This window comes from Notamacropus eugenii, chromosome 1 (genome assembly GCF_028372415.1).
Source record: "Notamacropus eugenii isolate mMacEug1 chromosome 1, mMacEug1.pri_v2, whole genome shotgun sequence".
NCBI lineage: Eukaryota > Metazoa > Chordata > Mammalia > Diprotodontia > Macropodidae > Notamacropus > Notamacropus eugenii.
This window is the reverse complement of record NC_092872.1, coordinates 296534077-296551580: the sequence shown is the minus strand read 5'-3', so window position 1 is coordinate 296551580 and position 17504 is coordinate 296534077. Positions and strand designations below refer to the sequence as shown.

The window sequence follows — 17504 nt, the reverse complement described above, 5'->3', positions numbered from 1 at the left end:
GTTTTAATCCCAGTCCCTTTGACTTCTGAAATATCCTATTCCAAGCCCTTCAATCCCTTAATGTTGAAGCTGCCAGATCCTGGGGTATCCTGATTGTATTTCCATAATACTTGAATTGTTTCTTTCTAGCTGCTTGCAATATTTTCTCCTTGACCTGAGAACTCTGAAATTTGGCCACAATATTCCTAAGAGTTTCTCTTTTCAGGTCTCTTTCAGGAGGTGATTGGTGGATCCTTTCAATATTTATTTTGCCCTCTGGTCCTAGAACATCAGGGCAGTTTTCATTAATAATTTCATGAAAGACAATGTCTAAGTGCTTTTTTTTTAATCATGGCTTTCAAGTCCCATAATTTTTAAATTGCCTCTCCTGGCTCTATTTTCCAGGTCAGTTGTTTTTCCAGTGAGATGTTTCACATTATTTTTTATTTTTTCAATCTTTTGGTTTTGATTTGTAACTTTTTGGTTTATCATATAGCCATTAGCTTCCCTGAACTCTACTCTCATTTTTAAAGAACTATTTTGTTCAGTGAGCTTTTGAACCTCCTTTTCCATTAGGCTAATTCTGCTTTTTAAAGCCTCCTTCTCCTCATTGGCTTTTTGGACCTCTTTTTCCAATTGAGTTAGCCTATTTTTAAAGGTATTTTCCTCACCATCTTTTTGGTTCTCTTTTAACTTGCTGACTCTCTTTTCAAGCTCTTCTATAGCCTGAGCCATATTTCATATTCATTTTGGAGGTACTGGAGGCAGAAGCCTTGACTTCCTCTGACAGCATGCCTTGTTCTTCCTCATCTAAAAGGATGGAAGGAGACACTTATTCACCAAGAAAGTAACATTCTTATTTTTTTCCATTTTATGGGCATTTTCTCAGCCAGTTACTTGACTTCTGACTCCTTTGTGAAGAGGAGGGTCCTAGTGCTCCTCCTCCCCCCCAGAAAGGTGCTCAGGGCTGAGGTCCAGATCAGTTGCTCATTTCCCCCAGGGGATTTAGGCAAGGGCAGGGCCACCACTGAGGCCTGAGGTTCAGATCCCCTGCTCAATTCCCCTAGAGGCTTTAAGCTGAGCCACTAGGACAATGGACCTAGGCTGCTGCTGTGGCCACCATAGCCACCTGCTGCCCACTGTTACTATAGCCTCTACCACCACCTGGGGTCAGTGCTGGGGGGACCCCACTCCCCTCTCTCCCAGTTGGGAAAACCCTCCCACACTGACCTTTCAAGCTTTCTTTGTTGCTTGTGAGTTGAGGGAATCTGGGACCCTCCCTGCTGGGGATTCTGCCCTGGAGGTCTGTTCATGTCCTGTTCCTCCACTCTGTTCAGCATCCCACGAGACAGACCTTTCCCGTCGGCCTTCCAGGTTACCTTTGGCTGGAAATCTCTTTCACTCTGTCATTTTGTGGCTTCTGCTGCTCTAGAATTTGTTGAAAGTCATTTTTTACAGGTATTTTGTGGCCCGTGGAGGAAGCTCTAGAGTAGATGTGTCTTTCTACTCTGCCATCTTGGCTCCACCCCCCGGTTACAAAATTTTTTAAAGATTTTACACATATTTAATTAAGTTAAAATTGGAAGGGAATTGGGAAACTAAGGGAAGGGGGAGAGAACCTTTGCCACGTGTTTCTCTAATAAAAGTTCATAACATATATGCATATATATATATATTTATACATTTTTTTCCAAAGGAAGAAATCCAAGCATCTCTGAGGTTCTAGTCTTGATTTCTCAAGACTAGCAAAGATGACAAAAAAGAAAAATGACAAATCTTGGAGGAGCTGTAGGAAAACAGGTATATTAGTACACTGTTGGTAGAGTTGTGAATTGGTCTGGCCATTCTAGAAAATAATTTGTAATTATGTCCAAATAATTATTCCAATGTACATACTCTTTTGACCCATCAAGGCCTATATCCTACTTGGATACCTAGCAGTGGAATATATGGTTCAAAAATTATGGATACTTTAGTCACTAAATATCATTCCAAATTTCTTTCCAGAATTGTTGTACCAATTCACAGTTCATACATCATTCAATATGTAATAAAAGGAAATGGAAAGATAATATAGACACCAGAATATTTATAGTAGTATGTTTTATAGCAGCAAAGAACTAGAAATAAAGTTGATCATCAGCTGGGGAGTAGCTAAACAAATTGTTGTATGTGAATGTAATGGAATTTTACTATGCTCTGAAAAAAAAGAAAAGAAAAAACATGAGTAATACAGAGAAGCATGAAAAGCCTTACATGAATTGATGAAAGGTGAAATAGTAGGCAAAGTCAGGGAAATAGTATACAGAATGACTACATTAATGTAAATTGAAAGAACAACCACCACAAAAAAATTGAGGGTAAATGCTACAAAATTATGAAATACAAGTTTGACGCCAGAGGTGAAGGACCTCTATGTGGAGTAATACATATAATGTCAAGGAATATGTAGATAGATAGATAGATAGATAGATAGATAGATAGATAGATAGATAGACAGACAGACAGATAGATAGATAGATATAGATATACACACATAGACATATGTATAAATATAAATACATGTGTATGTATATGTGTGAATGTATGCACACTCATATATATACATACATAAATACATACACACATACATACATATATATATATTTACATACATATGCAGAGAGAGAGAGAAAGGTTCTATGGATCCTGCCCTTTTAAGATAGTTTATTACATAGACTACTGCTGACCTTTCTTCATTCTTCCTCATGCTAGGTTCTCTTCCAAATGGTAAAGTCTCTTAAAATATAAAATATATATTAATATTATATATTTTACCTTGTGAGTCTTCAACAAATCACAAGTCAGCCTTCAATCAGCAAATAGTCCATGTATATTACTTAGCTGGATTTTTGCTCTAAATGGTCCTTCTCTTGTCTCTGTACTTCTATACTGATTGTGCCCTGTGCCTGGAATGCCTTCCCTCGCAACTTCTAATTCTCAGAATTTCTGGCTGCCTTTATGACTCAGCTCAAGCCTACAATCTTCTCTAGTGACACCATTCTGTTTAACCAAAAGTCTTCTACCCCACCATTAATTTGTGCTTTCAACTTGATTCCCAACTGCCTACTGCAACTCTATTATTATTCAATTCAATTGAGCATTTTAAAGTGCTTATCATCTGCAAAATACTGTGCTGTTGATCATCTGAAGATATAGGTTTAGAGAAAATGATTTCTCCCCTTATGGAGCTTGTAATCCAATATCCATGCAGGGAAAGTATTCATCCTTTCCCATCTGCCTCCTCCAAGGCTCTTATTCACCATAGCTCTACTTCTCCTCATTCTGATCCTTAATGCCCTTCTACTAGCCCCTTTCCATCATCCTCTGCTGAGACAGGACCAATATATACCAGAGTATACTTCCTCCCCCATGCAGTTTAGGTGATTTATTTTCCCAAAATGCAAGGAATCTTGGTCTAAGGTTTGACTGGACCACGGAGCTTAGCTTAAACTGGCTAAATGATACAGTTTACCAGAGGCCTTAAGCCATGCTAAAGTGGTTTTGTCATCACCTAAATTCATAATAAGTCCTTCAAATATCCCAAACTTCCTCCTACCTACCCCCCTCAATGGCCATCCTCTCCCCTGTCAATCAGGCTAGTTGAGGAATTAACTATTGTAACCATATTAAGTATTCTTTTTATGCTATGGTTTAAGTAAACTTCCTTTCATTACATATTGAATGATGTATGAGTATCTCATTTGATTATAATATTGGACCTAAACTATCTAGTAATACAACTGAATAAGTCAGCCTACTGCGTCTGAAAAGGCACCATTCCTCTATGGTCAAATTCTCCTTTATTATTTCCTCCATAGTTCTCTTGACTTAAGAAACAAAACAGAAAACTCACTTACTAGGGAATTAGAGAACTAAAGTCTGAGCAGGATAAGAATGAATGTTAATGATGAATTGGTAAGTAACTGCCATAGGAAGTTACAACTCCTCTGCTCTAGGCCTCGGATTTGTCCTGGAGTCTGGGGTAACACTGAGCTTTTGGGGTGTGGGTAGGTGTAGTTATGATCAGTCATAAAGGCTAGAGTTAGCTGGGGTTACAAGCCCACAAGCCCATAATGGCACAATCACATGGGAAGGACAAAAACTATTACCAAATGAAAAATCAATTATTGTGGAATTAATTTTTAAAAGGGAGGAAACTAAGAAATAATCACTAAATTAATCAATTTAATTAATGATACTAAAGAAAATGCATGACTATCTGTTTTGCCACTGCACCCTAAAGACTGCTGGACCTTTCTATCTTATTTTCAGCTGAAACCTATATGTATTGTCTCTCCACTGTAAAAACTAAATAGTAATTTGCGTCTCTTTTACCCGGGAATCCTGAGGATCTTCCCCTCCCAGTTTGATTTTTTTTTGGGGGGGGGGGGTTAAAGGGGCCATCCCTTGAGTAACTTAAAGAAGCCTATTCATTGAATGGGTGTATCTCACTCAAAGTAAGATTGTAATAAGACCTAAGCCTGAAAGGGCCAGGTTCTCACATTGCATCCTGGGCCATCTCCAGTTGTCCTGATGAATATTGTCCCATTGGACCCAGGTGGCTCAGGAGAAGATAGTGAGGTTGGTGATCTTGCACAGCCCTCACTCAAATCAACATCAACTGCAAGTAATGTTATCATCTTGATGCTATGGTCCTCTTCCAGAACGAAGGACAAACACAAGATTCTGAGTTCTTTGAAAAAAAGAACTGTCTTATTTTCCTATTGCATCCTCTCTCCATATATTTAAAAATATACACACATGCATACACACAAATACATATATGCATATGTACACAGATGTGTATACATATGTGCATAATGTGTATATGAATACATATATACATGGATGTGTGAAATCTCCCCTCAAGACCTAATATAGACAAACCCATGAGGCAAACATAAGGTCAGCCTCCTATGGAGCACTTATATCCCTCAGGGCAATTCTATCACAAGTGAGGTTGTGATACACCAAAAGGGTCAAACAGACTACCAGATCTGTAGCACATTTCCAGTACAGCACAAATTAGGCTAAAAATGTAATTGGGAAATATTTGACAAAATAAATTAAAATACCCTAAAACACAAGTATTATTATATTTTAAACCTAAATCAATATGTGGCCTGCGTGAATCCTTAGGTACAGTGACTCCCCCTTTCTATTTGATTTTAATACAACTGCTCTAACCAATTAACACATACATTATCTCTCAATGTTTCTTTTTTTTCCCATCAGTACCAAGTCACTTTATTGGGATGTAAATGGTGGTAGTTTTTTGGTACAGATTATGAAAAGGTCAGATAACCAAAATATGCATGCACTGAAAGACAGTGGGAGTCACGCCCACAGTTCCTAGGTGTGGGGGAAGCCAGGTGTGGCTTAGCTCCCGTGGTCACTGTCTCCAAGGGTGTGCTTGTCAAAAAGATATTCCGCCACGCCAGAATCGGGGGCCCCCGTTTTGCGCAGGTTGGTTACGTGATCTCCTAGTTGTTTGATGGATTTTACCTGTTCGTCCAGGTATTGGGTTTCGATGAAATCACATAAATGGGGGTCATTCTTGTCAGTTGCCAGCTTGTGCAATTCCAGTAACGACTGATTGACATTTTTTTCCAAGTGCACAGCACTCTCCATTGCATTCAGCCCACTCTCCCAGTCATCTCGTTCGGGTTTCTTGATGTCCTGCAGGAAGACGCGGCCGCTGCGCTGGTTCTGGAGTTTCGACAGCTTCTCAGCATGCTCCCTCTCCTCGCGGGACTGGTGGAGGAAGTACTTGGCAAAGTTCTTCAGCGCTATGTCATCTCGGTCAAAGTAGTAAGACCTGGACAGGTAGGCGTAGGAGGCGTAGAGCTCCAGGTTGATCTGGCGGTTGATCGCAGTCTCCGAGTCCTGGTGGTAGTTCTGCCGCACCTGAGAGGGGGACTAGGTGCTAATGGCGGCGGCGGAGGCTGCGCAGCGGCTGCGGCTGCGGCTGAGGCTGGGGCAGCGGCGGAGGCCGGGGGCGGCTGAGCGGGCGGCTGCTGCGCGAACGGGAGGACGGACGAAGTGTTGGTTAGTGGAGGTGAAGGTGGACAGGTGGCTAAGGGTGGCTCCGGCCGGGAATCGGGAATCCAGCGGCGGGTTCCGCTCAAGCACTGTTGAAGCGGGAAACCGCAGCGACTCCCTTTCCCTGCGCTTCTGGCCTCAATGTTTCTTAAGTGCTCCATGCATGTGTCATCTTCCTAACTATAACTTCCTAACTATAAGCTCCTAAAGGGCAAAGACTGTGTCATATCTCCATCACTAAGGATGATGCCTTGCACATATTCAATAAATATGCATAGTATGTATGTGAGAATGAAATGGGGCAGGTAGGTAGCCCAGTGGATCAAGTACCAGGCTTGAAGTCAAGAAGACTCATCTTCCTGAGTTCAAATCCAGCCTCAGACTAGCTGTGTGACCTGGGCAAGTCACTTAACCCTCTTTGCCTCAGCTTCCTTATCTATAAAATGGGCTGGACCAGGAAATGGCAAGCCACTTTAGTATCTTTGACAAGAAAACCCTCAAAATGATCACAAAAAGCCAGATATGGCTGAAATGACTGAACAGCAAGAATGAAATAGAATTAGTTGATTATGTCACTTTCCTCTAACTTTTCCTTGCAGTGGTTTCCTATTGGTTATCATTTCAGAGGCAGACTTCAATGACTGATATTTAAAACCCTGTGCCAACTGGCTCACAGCTACCTCTATGGCATCTTTTTGTTTCTTAAAATTATGGTCCTTCAGCCCTAGCTAGCCCAGTCTGCTTCTTGTCTTCTGTGCGTGTCTTGTTGAGATGTTTCCAAGACTTTATTCATACCATTAATTCTGTCCAGAATGTCCTAACCTCCTCCTGGTTTGGTCTTCATAAAGAGACTATAAACTTCTTTACAAAATAGACTGATTTAGCTACACTCTCCCTCTCTCCTCATCTCCACCCATGGGTGAACCAGTTTAACTCCACAACTCTCGAGTCCCTAGTCCTTTATCATTTTGTAATTGTGTTATTTGAAGATTCAGCCTTCCACCATTCCTACCATCTGCTGCCTTTGTTCCTACGCTTGCATTATTGAATGAGAATGGAGAAAATGCAACCATCTTGAGTCCAATATAAATTTATGGAACATAATAACCTCAACTGGGCTATCACTGCTGCTAGACAAACCTTTAAAAGCTCCCTAATTGTTTCACCATCTCACCACAGCAGCTCTCTCAAACCCTTTCATCCCTCCTAAAAATTGCTATGGTTCCCCCTACCACTGAAAACTTGAGACCATTCAATGAGAGGTCCCCCTTCTACCATCCTCCTTATCTCACATCTCCCAGAAACCTTCTATGACTATTTCTTCTTTCATGCTATCTCACATGAGAAGGTAGTGTTTCTCTTTGCCAAGGTCAACCCCTCTACATGAACAAGTAATCTCATTCCATCCCACATTCTCCAAAAGATTGACCTTTCTATCATCCCCATTCTCTCATTTAGCTTCAATCTCTCCTTCTAAACTGCTTCCCTTCTGTCCAGAAACTCTTGAGGGTCTTCCCCTCCCAGATTGCTTCTTTTGTGCCTCAGTTCTTACCTAGCCTTTAATTGCAGAATGGACATTGCCTCAGACAGACAGGGACATGGGGAATAACCTTAGCTGGGGCCAGCATCAATCATCTTGACCAACTATGTCTTGCCATTGAACTCCATTGACTCTGCAGGAGTGAGGCTGGCAACTGTGCACAGCTCTGCCTCACTTAAATTCAAGTCACTTGCAAGTTGACATCAACTTCCTAATGTCATTGGTCCTCTTTGAGAACAAAGGATAGACAAGTCAACTGACTGTTTCCCTACTACCAACAAATGCCCTCATCTCCCTCATCCTCAAAAACCCCTAATTTGATCCTTTTCTCCCCCTATCATCCCATTATCTCTCCTGCTTTTTTGACTGGACTCCTGTCTAGAGGTCACTTGTAATAGGGATCTCCTCTCACTCTTTTCTTAACTCTCTACAGTCTTACTTCTGACCTCATCATTTAACCAGAACTGCTCTCCCTAAAGTTTCTAATCATCTTTGGCAAATCTAATGACCTCTTTTCGATTCTCATCTTTCATGACCTTTCTGCAGTTTTTGTCAATTACCCTCTTCTGCTTGATACTCTCTTCTCTCTGGGTTTTTAGGACACTACTCTTTCCTGGTTCAACTCCTAGCTATTGGGCTGCTCCTTCTTAGTCTCCTTTACTGGATCATCCAGGTTATGCCTGCTAACCAAGGGCTCTGCCCCAGGCCATCTTAGCTCTTCTCTAGATACTATTTCACCTGATGATCTTTTTAGCTGCCATAGATTTGATCACCAACTCTATGAGGATGATTTTCAAATCTACTTCTCCAGCCTTAACTTTTCTGCTGACTTCTTCTGCCTATCAGACATCGCTAAACTGGATCTCCCATAGACATCTTAAACTCAGCATGCCTAAAACTGAGTTCATTCCCTTTCACCCTAGGCTCTCTCTCCTTCCAAACTTTACTATTACTTCAGAGGGTACGAGCATCCTTCCAGTCCCTCAGACTCGCAACCCACTCAACTCCTCACCAAATGTTACACCCTATACTGAATTTGTTGCTAAGACTTGTCAGTTTCACCTCTTACCATCTCTCAAATAAGCCTCCAATCCCCTGATACTGCCACAACACAGGTGTTGGCCCTCATTTTCTCACGCCTGAACTATTATGATACAGACCAGAGAGTCTGCCTGCCACAGCTACCTTAGGTCCATCTATGTCACAGCCATCCTCAGTGAACTCCAATGCTTCCTTATCACCTCCAAGATCAAATACAAAATCCAGTTTGGCACTCAAGGCCCTTCATAACCTAGTTTCCCCCTCTCCCTCTGGTCTTTTTACACATTCTACCCTCACCCAAACACACACCTGCATATACTCTTCAATTCAATGATGCCGTCCTCTTTACTATTCCTCAAGACCCTCTATCTCCTGATTGGCCACTTGCCCCTGCCTAGAATGCTCTCCCTCCTCAACTCTGTCTCCTGGCTTCTCTGGCTTCCCTTCAAGTCCTAACTAAAATCCCACCTTCTACAGGAAACCTCTGCCAGACTCTTTTAATTCTAGTGCCTTCCTCTATTGATGATTCCCTTTTTATCTGTTATATAGCTTGTTAATAGATATTTGTTTGCATGTTGACTCACCTATGTGAGCTCCTGAAGGGCAAGGACTATCTTCTCCCTTTCTTCATATCCCCAGCACTTGGCACAGTATCTGGCACAAATTAAGTGCTTAGTAAATGTTTGTTGACTGGCTCCTCTCTATTTATACCCCTGCCACATTATCTCCAGCTCTTGACACCTCTAACCTGGACATCTAATTTCTCTCCAATTCATCATCATGTAGCTACCAAATAATCATTTTGCTGTACCAGCTGACCATGATACTCTTGCTCAGAAACATTTTAAGGTTTTGCAAAGCATCTTAAGACATCCTCTCACTTGAGCCTCATTTACTATTAGCACTTTTATAGAAGAGAAAACTGAGACTCAGAAGACCTGACTTGCCCATGGCCATACAGCTAGCAATAGAGGCTGCATGGCTGCATTTGAACTTGGGTCTTCAATACTTCAAGTACAAAAAGGCTGTCCACTCATACTGCCCCTCCACATAAACACCCTGTCTTCAGAGTTTAAAGTATTTAGAGCTGACTCTGGAAATCATATCTTCAAATCTTAGAAAGGCAAGGTGATATGATAGGCCTGGAGTCAGGAGGACCTGTCCTGGACACTTGCTAGCTCTGTTACCTGGGGCAAATTATTAATCGCATGTCTCAGTTTTCCCACATTTAAAATGAGAGACTCTGACACTCTTCTGAGTTCCCTTTCAGTTCTAAATCTATGATCTACTTATTTTGTATATGAAGAAATTGAGGCACAGAGTGGTGTATATAATAGAAATAGAGATATAATTAACAAGATTCAAACCCAGGTCTCAGTGCTCTTTCCACAGAACCTGGCTATTTCTGGCTGAATTGTTGACATGGACCTTCAGAACTTATAAAGTTCAGTGTTACAACTGGCCTCCCTGCTACTCCCACAACCCCATCCCCAACAATGGGTACATGTCAGAGCACAATGAGAATACCTGAGGTCTTCACAGGTTATAATTTCTAGGCTCCTCTAGGATGCCTTTGCCCCACCCAAACTGTAACTCATGGAATGATTACTTTAGCTGTAGTACTTCTAAGTCTATAGTTAGTCACAAGGTGGAGAGGAGGTGAGGAGGAGGGAGCATTCATCAAAATGGTTCCTATATACTGACAAGCAGAGTGCATGGTGAGAGGGTAAGTGGAGGGACTATGAAAACTTGGAGCAGTACATGTTGTAGGTAGATGTTAGAACTCCCTTTCCTACACTGTTATGTTCTATGGCTTGAGATGCTGCTTCCAAGCCTATCATACCATAGCCAGAATAGGGAGAACAAGCAATTAAGAAGCTCTGTCCTCAAGGTGCCTGACTGGAGTGGCTGATCTTACTCCTCCCTCTGCCTGAAAGGAGGAGTACCTTGTAGTAGGGATCAGGAGGGCAACAGTCACCCAGGACTTATGGCTATTAGAATAATTTGGCCTGACCCTTATATTATAAAAGTAAAGATATTTGGGGGGCCCATCCTGGTTGGTTCAACTCCATGACAAAACTCCTTTCAGAAGCTTTATTTGATATCAGTTTCCAATGTATGTTATTGATGCCGATGGGATTTTTTTTTCTTTTTCTGATTGGGAATTTTTCTCTGATAGAGAATATTATCTGATATGGATACCACTGGTTCCTGACTTTGTTTATACAAAGGCTTTTCCTTTCTAGATGATAAATGCTGACTTTCTTGCTAAACAGACAAGCATTATTAGTGTCCCATAAAAGCCAAGGCAGAGAGAAACTAGACAACAAACAATTAAGACATAATTTGCTTTCCATTTTGGAGGAGGGCCACTATCAATGCTTCCACCAAATCCTCTTTTGAGACAGAATGGGGGATTCCATCCACTTAGGCAATGACAATTTTTCTTGTTGTTGCATATACCATTAGAATTGCATTTTTTGGCTGTGCAGTCGTAATTCAGTACAGAATAATCAACACACTTCTTATTCAGACAGATCTTTCCATGACCACACACTGCACCATTATGTACATTTCCAGCATCCTTCCCCATGGGAGAGTCCATTCCAATGCACATAACTCCATTCACATAAACTTGGATTACAGTAGTGGATTCCTCTAAATTGGGAATCTGGCTGGCATTAGTACATTGCAGCCTGCCACACAAAACATGGGCTGTGTCACACTTCCTGTATGTATGACCATCTAAAGAACAGTTCCCAAATCGATCACCCATCATCTTTGCTTCTTTGTAGCAGATCAGAGGAGCATCATAGGCTGTTTCACCAAAGAGAGCTTTGCACTGTTGAATTCGGTCACTACAAATACTCTGATAGCAAACAGCATTTTTAGTACATGGAGTTCCATCCTGCATATAAAAATCTTTCTGGCACAGTCCCGAAGTTCCATTGCAGTACTCTGGAAGGTCACATGGAGTCCTAGGGGGTCTGCAAAGTGTTCCAGCTGGTGCAATCTTACAATTTACACAGCACGGTCCAGAAGCACAGTCAGCATGGGGCCTCAGGGTACAACCTGGTTTACAACAAGAATCCTTGCTACATTCTTTTACTGATCCACAATCACATTCTTCTCCCTCTTCAACCACCTTATTACCACATAGCTTTGTAGGGGCAATCTTGTAAGGCTCTGGTGGATTTGTTAAACAATCTATAAAGAGTTCACTAAATTGACCAAAATAACTGGCATAGCTACAGTTGCTAAAGACATCAGTTAAGCCAAAATCAGCATACATGATGCATTGATTTTGTGCACAGGTACAGAAGTCATGGTCATGAATCATGCCAAGATTATGGCCAAGTCCATGGGCAACAGTGACAGAGAATTCCAACAAGTTATCCTCGACATATGCATCGATGCCAACTGATTTTAGGTTGTGGCATATTGTACCAACATAAGCTAAACCCTTATCTATACCAAAGTTATAGCGGACAAAGAGATGGGCAACATCATGTGGCAAACGTTTGTTAATTGTTTGTTTCCAATGGGAAAATACATCTAAAGTTACCTTTATGCCATTACTAAAATCCACTGGGTTGCCACTGGTCCAGATCTCCACTCCCCTCAAATTTATATAGACATCCATCGGATAATACAGGGAATCTATTATATTGACTACTTCTAACACTTGGTATATCACCTCAGTTTCATTTTCCCAAGCATACTTATACCAAAAATTATCCACTACCACCATCAACTCCACAAACCTGGTTCCTGGCCACCAGTTGTCCATGGGGTCTGCCCTAGGCCCTGCCTGTCCCAACCCCTTTTTCTCCAAGACCAGACGATGTATTTCCTCTTCAGTTAAGCCGCACTTCCAGCCAGAACCCTTCTTTTTATTCTCCATTGGATAAACCAGGTGCTGAAAAATGGGAGAGGTAGGCAGGGGCTCGATTTCATAGTAAAGAGAGTTCACCTGAAGCATCCCCTGGAGACCCCCATGGCAGGTGCTGAGGGCAGCAAGGGAACCCAGAGCCCCTTCCACGTAGCCTCGGTAGTAGCAGTCTTTAGGGATGAAGGAGTGGTCCATCTGGATGGATCCTCGTTCAGTATAAGTGAAGACGGGCAGGTACCTGGGCAGCAGGAACTTCTTAAGCTGCAGGTGGACCACATGCCTCCTGCCCCCGAAGTGCAGCACGTAGGAAAGCCTCCCAGGGCGATCCCTGCGGTCAAAGCCTCTCAGTTGCAAGGGAATCACCACTTCGGAGGAGGCGAAGCGCCAGCCAGGTCGGGGTTGGAAGCCTCCGACTGGGGCCAAAAGCACCCCAAGCCCGAGCACCAGGAGCGGGGCGCTCAGGAGGCTCCGGGTCCTGGCAGTCCCCATGCGCAATGGCCCCGGGGAGGGCCAGAGCCACAGGGGAGGTCACAGGCACGAGACACCGAAAAGGTCCCACTACTGCTACTGCGACTGCTCTGCTCCAGGAGGCTGCTCTAGAAGACCCTCCACACACTACAGCCCTCGGGCTCCGCCTGGCTCGCTTCTCTTGGACCTTAGACTTCAAGACTCGCTAGAGGATGCTGGAAACGAGGGACAGTTGGACTTGGCGCGAGGAGTGGTTGGGGGAGGGGAAAGGGGAAGAAAACTATATGGAAATACCTGTTGGGTCCACGGTTCGGTTCCAGATCACACCACCCATCTCCTGGCAGAGAGGGCGATGGATTGGGGTACAGATATGAGCCATCTATTTTGGAGGCGTGGTCACCATGGGAATTTGTTTTACTTTGACTGTGCATATTTGCTACAAAGGTCTTGTTTTCTTTTTTCGGGGAAGTAGAAATTTCTTTAAAATTAATTTTAGAAAGAAAGTTTCCAAAAAAGAGAGAAATCTGTTAGGGCACATAGGAAGGGGGGAAAAATGGGGGGTGGGATTTTATCAGATCATACTTATTTATGTCACATTATAAGAAATTATTAATCTCTCAAGATAGGAACTTTCTTTTTCTTTTTCTTTTAATCTCTGGATCCCTAATACCTTACACCAGGGTATGAGTGAGGTGGTGTGATACAGTCTTATTAACAATTTCTTTAAAATTCTGAACATAAACATCAAAAAACATCATTTACATATACATGGCAGAATACAAAAAAGGGATTCTATGTGAAGCCACGAATCTGCATTCAATCTGTGGCTTTTTTCCTTTAAAAAATAAAAGCACATAATAAATTCTACACATCTTCACAACTCTCCTTCTTGTCTGAGCTTCCTTCAGAATTTCTGTTGCATTTGTTCCATTTTGTCTGCTTTTTTAAAAAAAATTACAATGGCCTTCTTTTATTTAGCATCATTTTGCTAAGCTCTTCTTTCCTCCTCTCACTAATTAAAAACCTTTGTTACACATAATAAAAATACAATTAATTTAGTTTTCTTCTTTCCTTTTTAAGTCAAATTAACCAATGGTTTATTTTGGTTATTATGGGTTTTTTTTTCATAAAAACCAGCTTCTAGTTTTGTTAGTTCTTTGGTTTTCTTACTTGCAATTTTATGAATCTCTCGTTTGATTTTCAGGATTTCCAATTTGATGTTTATTGGGAATTTTTAGTTTATTTTTCTATTTTTTTTTAGTTGCATGCCCAGTTCATTTTTCTTTTTTTCTCTCTGTTTCATTGAGGTAAGCAATTAGAGATATAATTTTTCTCCTACCACTTTGGCTGTATTCCACAAACTTTGGCAAGTTGTGTCATTGCTTTCTTTTCCTTTAATAAAATTATCTATTGTTTCTATAATTTGTTCATCAGAAGTGTTTGAAAATCTTCTATTCCATTAAAGGTACGTTTCCTTCTCCTCCTCAACCTCTGCTGGATTGTATTCAGCTTTGTAGGATAAATTATTCTTGGTAGTAAGCCTATATAACCTTTTTCCTTTGGAATACCATATTCTGATATCTCCTCTGGTTTTTAGGGGCTGTGAGGTCTCATGTGAGGCAGCTGGCCTAGAGTCAAGAAGACTCACCTTCCTGAGTTCAGATTTGATCTCAGATACTTACTGGCTGTGTAACCCTGAACAAGTCACTTAGCTCTATTTGCCTTAGTTTCCTCATCTGTAAAATGAGTTAGAGAAGGAAATGGCAAACCATTCCAGTATCTTTGCAAAGAAAACCCCAAATGTAATCACAGAGAATAGAACATTACTGAAAACAGCTGAATGACAGCAAAGCCTTATGTGATCCTAACTGTAGTTCCTTGTAATTTAAACTGGTTTTTGTTTGCTTTTTTCAAAGGATGTTTGCAAATTTTTTTCTTTGTTGGGGGGATTTGATTTTGGCTGTGATATTCCTGGGATTTTTCCTTTTGTGGTCCTATTCAGGAATGATCAGTGGATTCTTTCTGTCTATAGATAGATCTATCTTTAGATAATCCTGTGGTTTTAATCAGTCTAGGCAGTTTTCATTTATAATTTCCTGAAATATAGTGTCCAAACTTTTTTAAAAATCATAGTTTTCAGGGAATTCGGTACTTCTTAAACTCATATCCAGAGCTGTTTTCCAGGTTATTTTTTTAAATCAAATATATTACATTTTCTTCTATTTTTCAATTTTTCAATTTTATTCTAATATTTCTTGCTGTCTTAGAGTAACTAATTTCTCCTAATTCTGCTCTAGTTTTCATAGAGTCCATTAATTGGACAATATTTACAACTTTCTCTTCCAAACCACTTCTAATTCTTTTCTTCAGAGCTTTTATTTCATTTTTTAACCTCTTTATTTCTTTTATATATTCATTGTAGTTCTTGTGAAAGGTTCATTTTTTTCCTTTGATTCACTGCTTGTAATTGTTATTAAGTTACTCTGTAACATCTCTCTAGCTTTAACTCCTGCGCTGGGGCTTTGTGCTAGGGCCAGACTCTGGTCCCTGCTGCACTTTTGAGTGGCGTAGTCAGTCCTGCTTGATCTCCCCCTAGTCTCCTGAATACTTGTGTTGACCTCTCCCTTCCAATGTTAGCTCTCCCTGAATCTATGAGGTTGAAAGTGCTGGATATTCCAGGCTGTGGAGAAGGAATTCTACTTGCAGTTCCAGAGCAGAAAAGAATACTTTTGATTGCTTATGGACCAGAGCACAGACTAGGAGAAGAGTAAACTCCTCTCCCTTGATTGTTCCCCCTTGGAGGAATTCAGAACTTACAGGTCCCTGAAGATATCTCAGAGAACAACCGCACAAAACCTCTGAAGCCTAGGGTAGTATACCTTCCATTTGACAAAGGACTCAAAAGTCAAGTAATTGGCTGGGGAAAAGGAGGAAAAAAATTAAGACTATAGAAGGTTACTTTCTTGTTGAAAGGGTATTTTCTTCCATTCTTTCAGATGAGGAAAAGCAAACTATACAATCAGAGGAAGACAAGGTCAAGGCTTCTATACCCAAAGCCTCCAAAAAAAAATATGCAGTGATCTCAGGCCATGGAAGAACTCAAAAAGGATTTTGAAAATCAAGTAAGAAAGGTAGAGGAAAAATTGGGAAAAGAAATGAGAGTGATGTAAGAAAATCATGAAAAGTGAGTCAACAGCTTTTGAAACTCAAAAAAATGCTGAAGAAAATAATACCTTTAAAAATAGACTAACCCAATAGAGTTCCAAAAAGTCAATGAAGAAAAGAATGCTTTAAAAAGAAGAATTGGCCCAGTGGAAAAGGAGGTACTAAAGCTCACTGAAGAAAATAGTCCTTTAAGAATTAGAATGGAGCAGATGAAAGCTAATGACTTTATGAGAAATCAAGAAATTATAAAACAAAACCAAAAGTATGAAAAAAATAGAAGACAATGTGAAATATCTCATTGCAAAAACAACTGACCTGGAAAGTAGATTCAGGAGAGATAATTTAAGAATTATTGGTCTACCTGAAAGCCATGATTTTAAAGGGAGCCTAGAAAGCATCTTCCAAGAAATCGTCAAAGAAAACTGCTCTGAGGTCCTAGAAACAGAGAGCAAAATAGTTATTGAAAGAATGCACCAGTCACCTCCTGAAAGAGATTCCAAGTTGAAAATGCCAAGGAATATTATAGCCAAATTCCAGAATTATCAGGTCAAGGAGAAAATATTCCAAGCACTCAAAAAGAAACAATTCAAATATCATGGAATTACAGTCAGAATTATCCAGGACCTTGCAGCTTCTATACTTTAAAATTGGAGGGCTTGGAATATAATATTCTGTAAGGCAAAGGAGCTTGGATTCCAATCAAGAATCAACTACCCAGCAAAACTAAGAATAATCTTTCAGAAAAAGACATGAACATTCAATGAAATAGGGGACTTCCAGACCTTCCTGATGAAAAGACCAGAGCTCAACAGAAAATCTGATCTTTGAATACAAGACTCAAGAGATGCAAACAGTAGAGGAAAAAAAGGGAGATGAGCATTGTTTGAACTTTACTCTCATCAGATTTGGTTCAAAGAGAGAATAACATAATTAGGTATAGAAATCTAACTTGCTCTGTAGACAATAGGAGGGGGGAAAGGGAAAGAAAAGGGAAGGGATTGGAAGGGAGAAGGAAAGGAAGAAATAGTAAAGAAAAAGAGAAAGAAAAGGGAATGGCTGATAGAAGGGAGGGAAGATTGAGGGAGGTAGTGGTAAAAAGCAAAACACTTTTGAAGAGTGAAAGGGGGAAAGGAGAAATAAAAGCATAAATGGGAGTGGAGGAAACAGGATGGAGAGAAAGACAAAGATAGTGATCATAGCTAAATGTGAATGAGATTAACTTTCCCATAAAACAGAAGCAGATAAGAGAAGGGATTAAAAACCGTAATCCTACTTTACATGGTTTAGAAATGCATTTGAAATAGAGGGATACACACATGGTAAAGGTAAAAGACT

General features: G+C 40.8%; 1 protein-coding gene and 1 pseudogene across 1 annotated transcript; both read right to left on the bottom strand.

Moving 5' to 3' along the window:
* Positions 1-5252: 5252 nt before the first annotated feature.
* LOC140517186 (ferritin heavy chain-like) lies at positions 5253-7136 on the bottom strand (annotated as a pseudogene).
* A 2712-nt stretch (positions 7137-9848) lies between these two features.
* LOC140517742 (disintegrin and metalloproteinase domain-containing protein 20-like) lies at positions 9849-13224 on the bottom strand. Its single transcript, XM_072629247.1, has one exon. It carries the CDS (start codon positions 13023-13025, stop codon positions 10887-10889), a length of 2139 nt encoding a protein of 712 aa, XP_072485348.1. The 5' UTR covers positions 13026-13224; the 3' UTR covers positions 9849-10886.
* Between the last annotated feature and the right edge of the window lie 4280 nt (positions 13225-17504).

Coding starts and splice junctions, on each gene's coding strand:
- LOC140517742 (XM_072629247.1), bottom strand. CDS start 13,025: ATGGGGACTGCCAGGACCCGGAGCCTCCTGAGCGCCCCGCTCCTGGTG.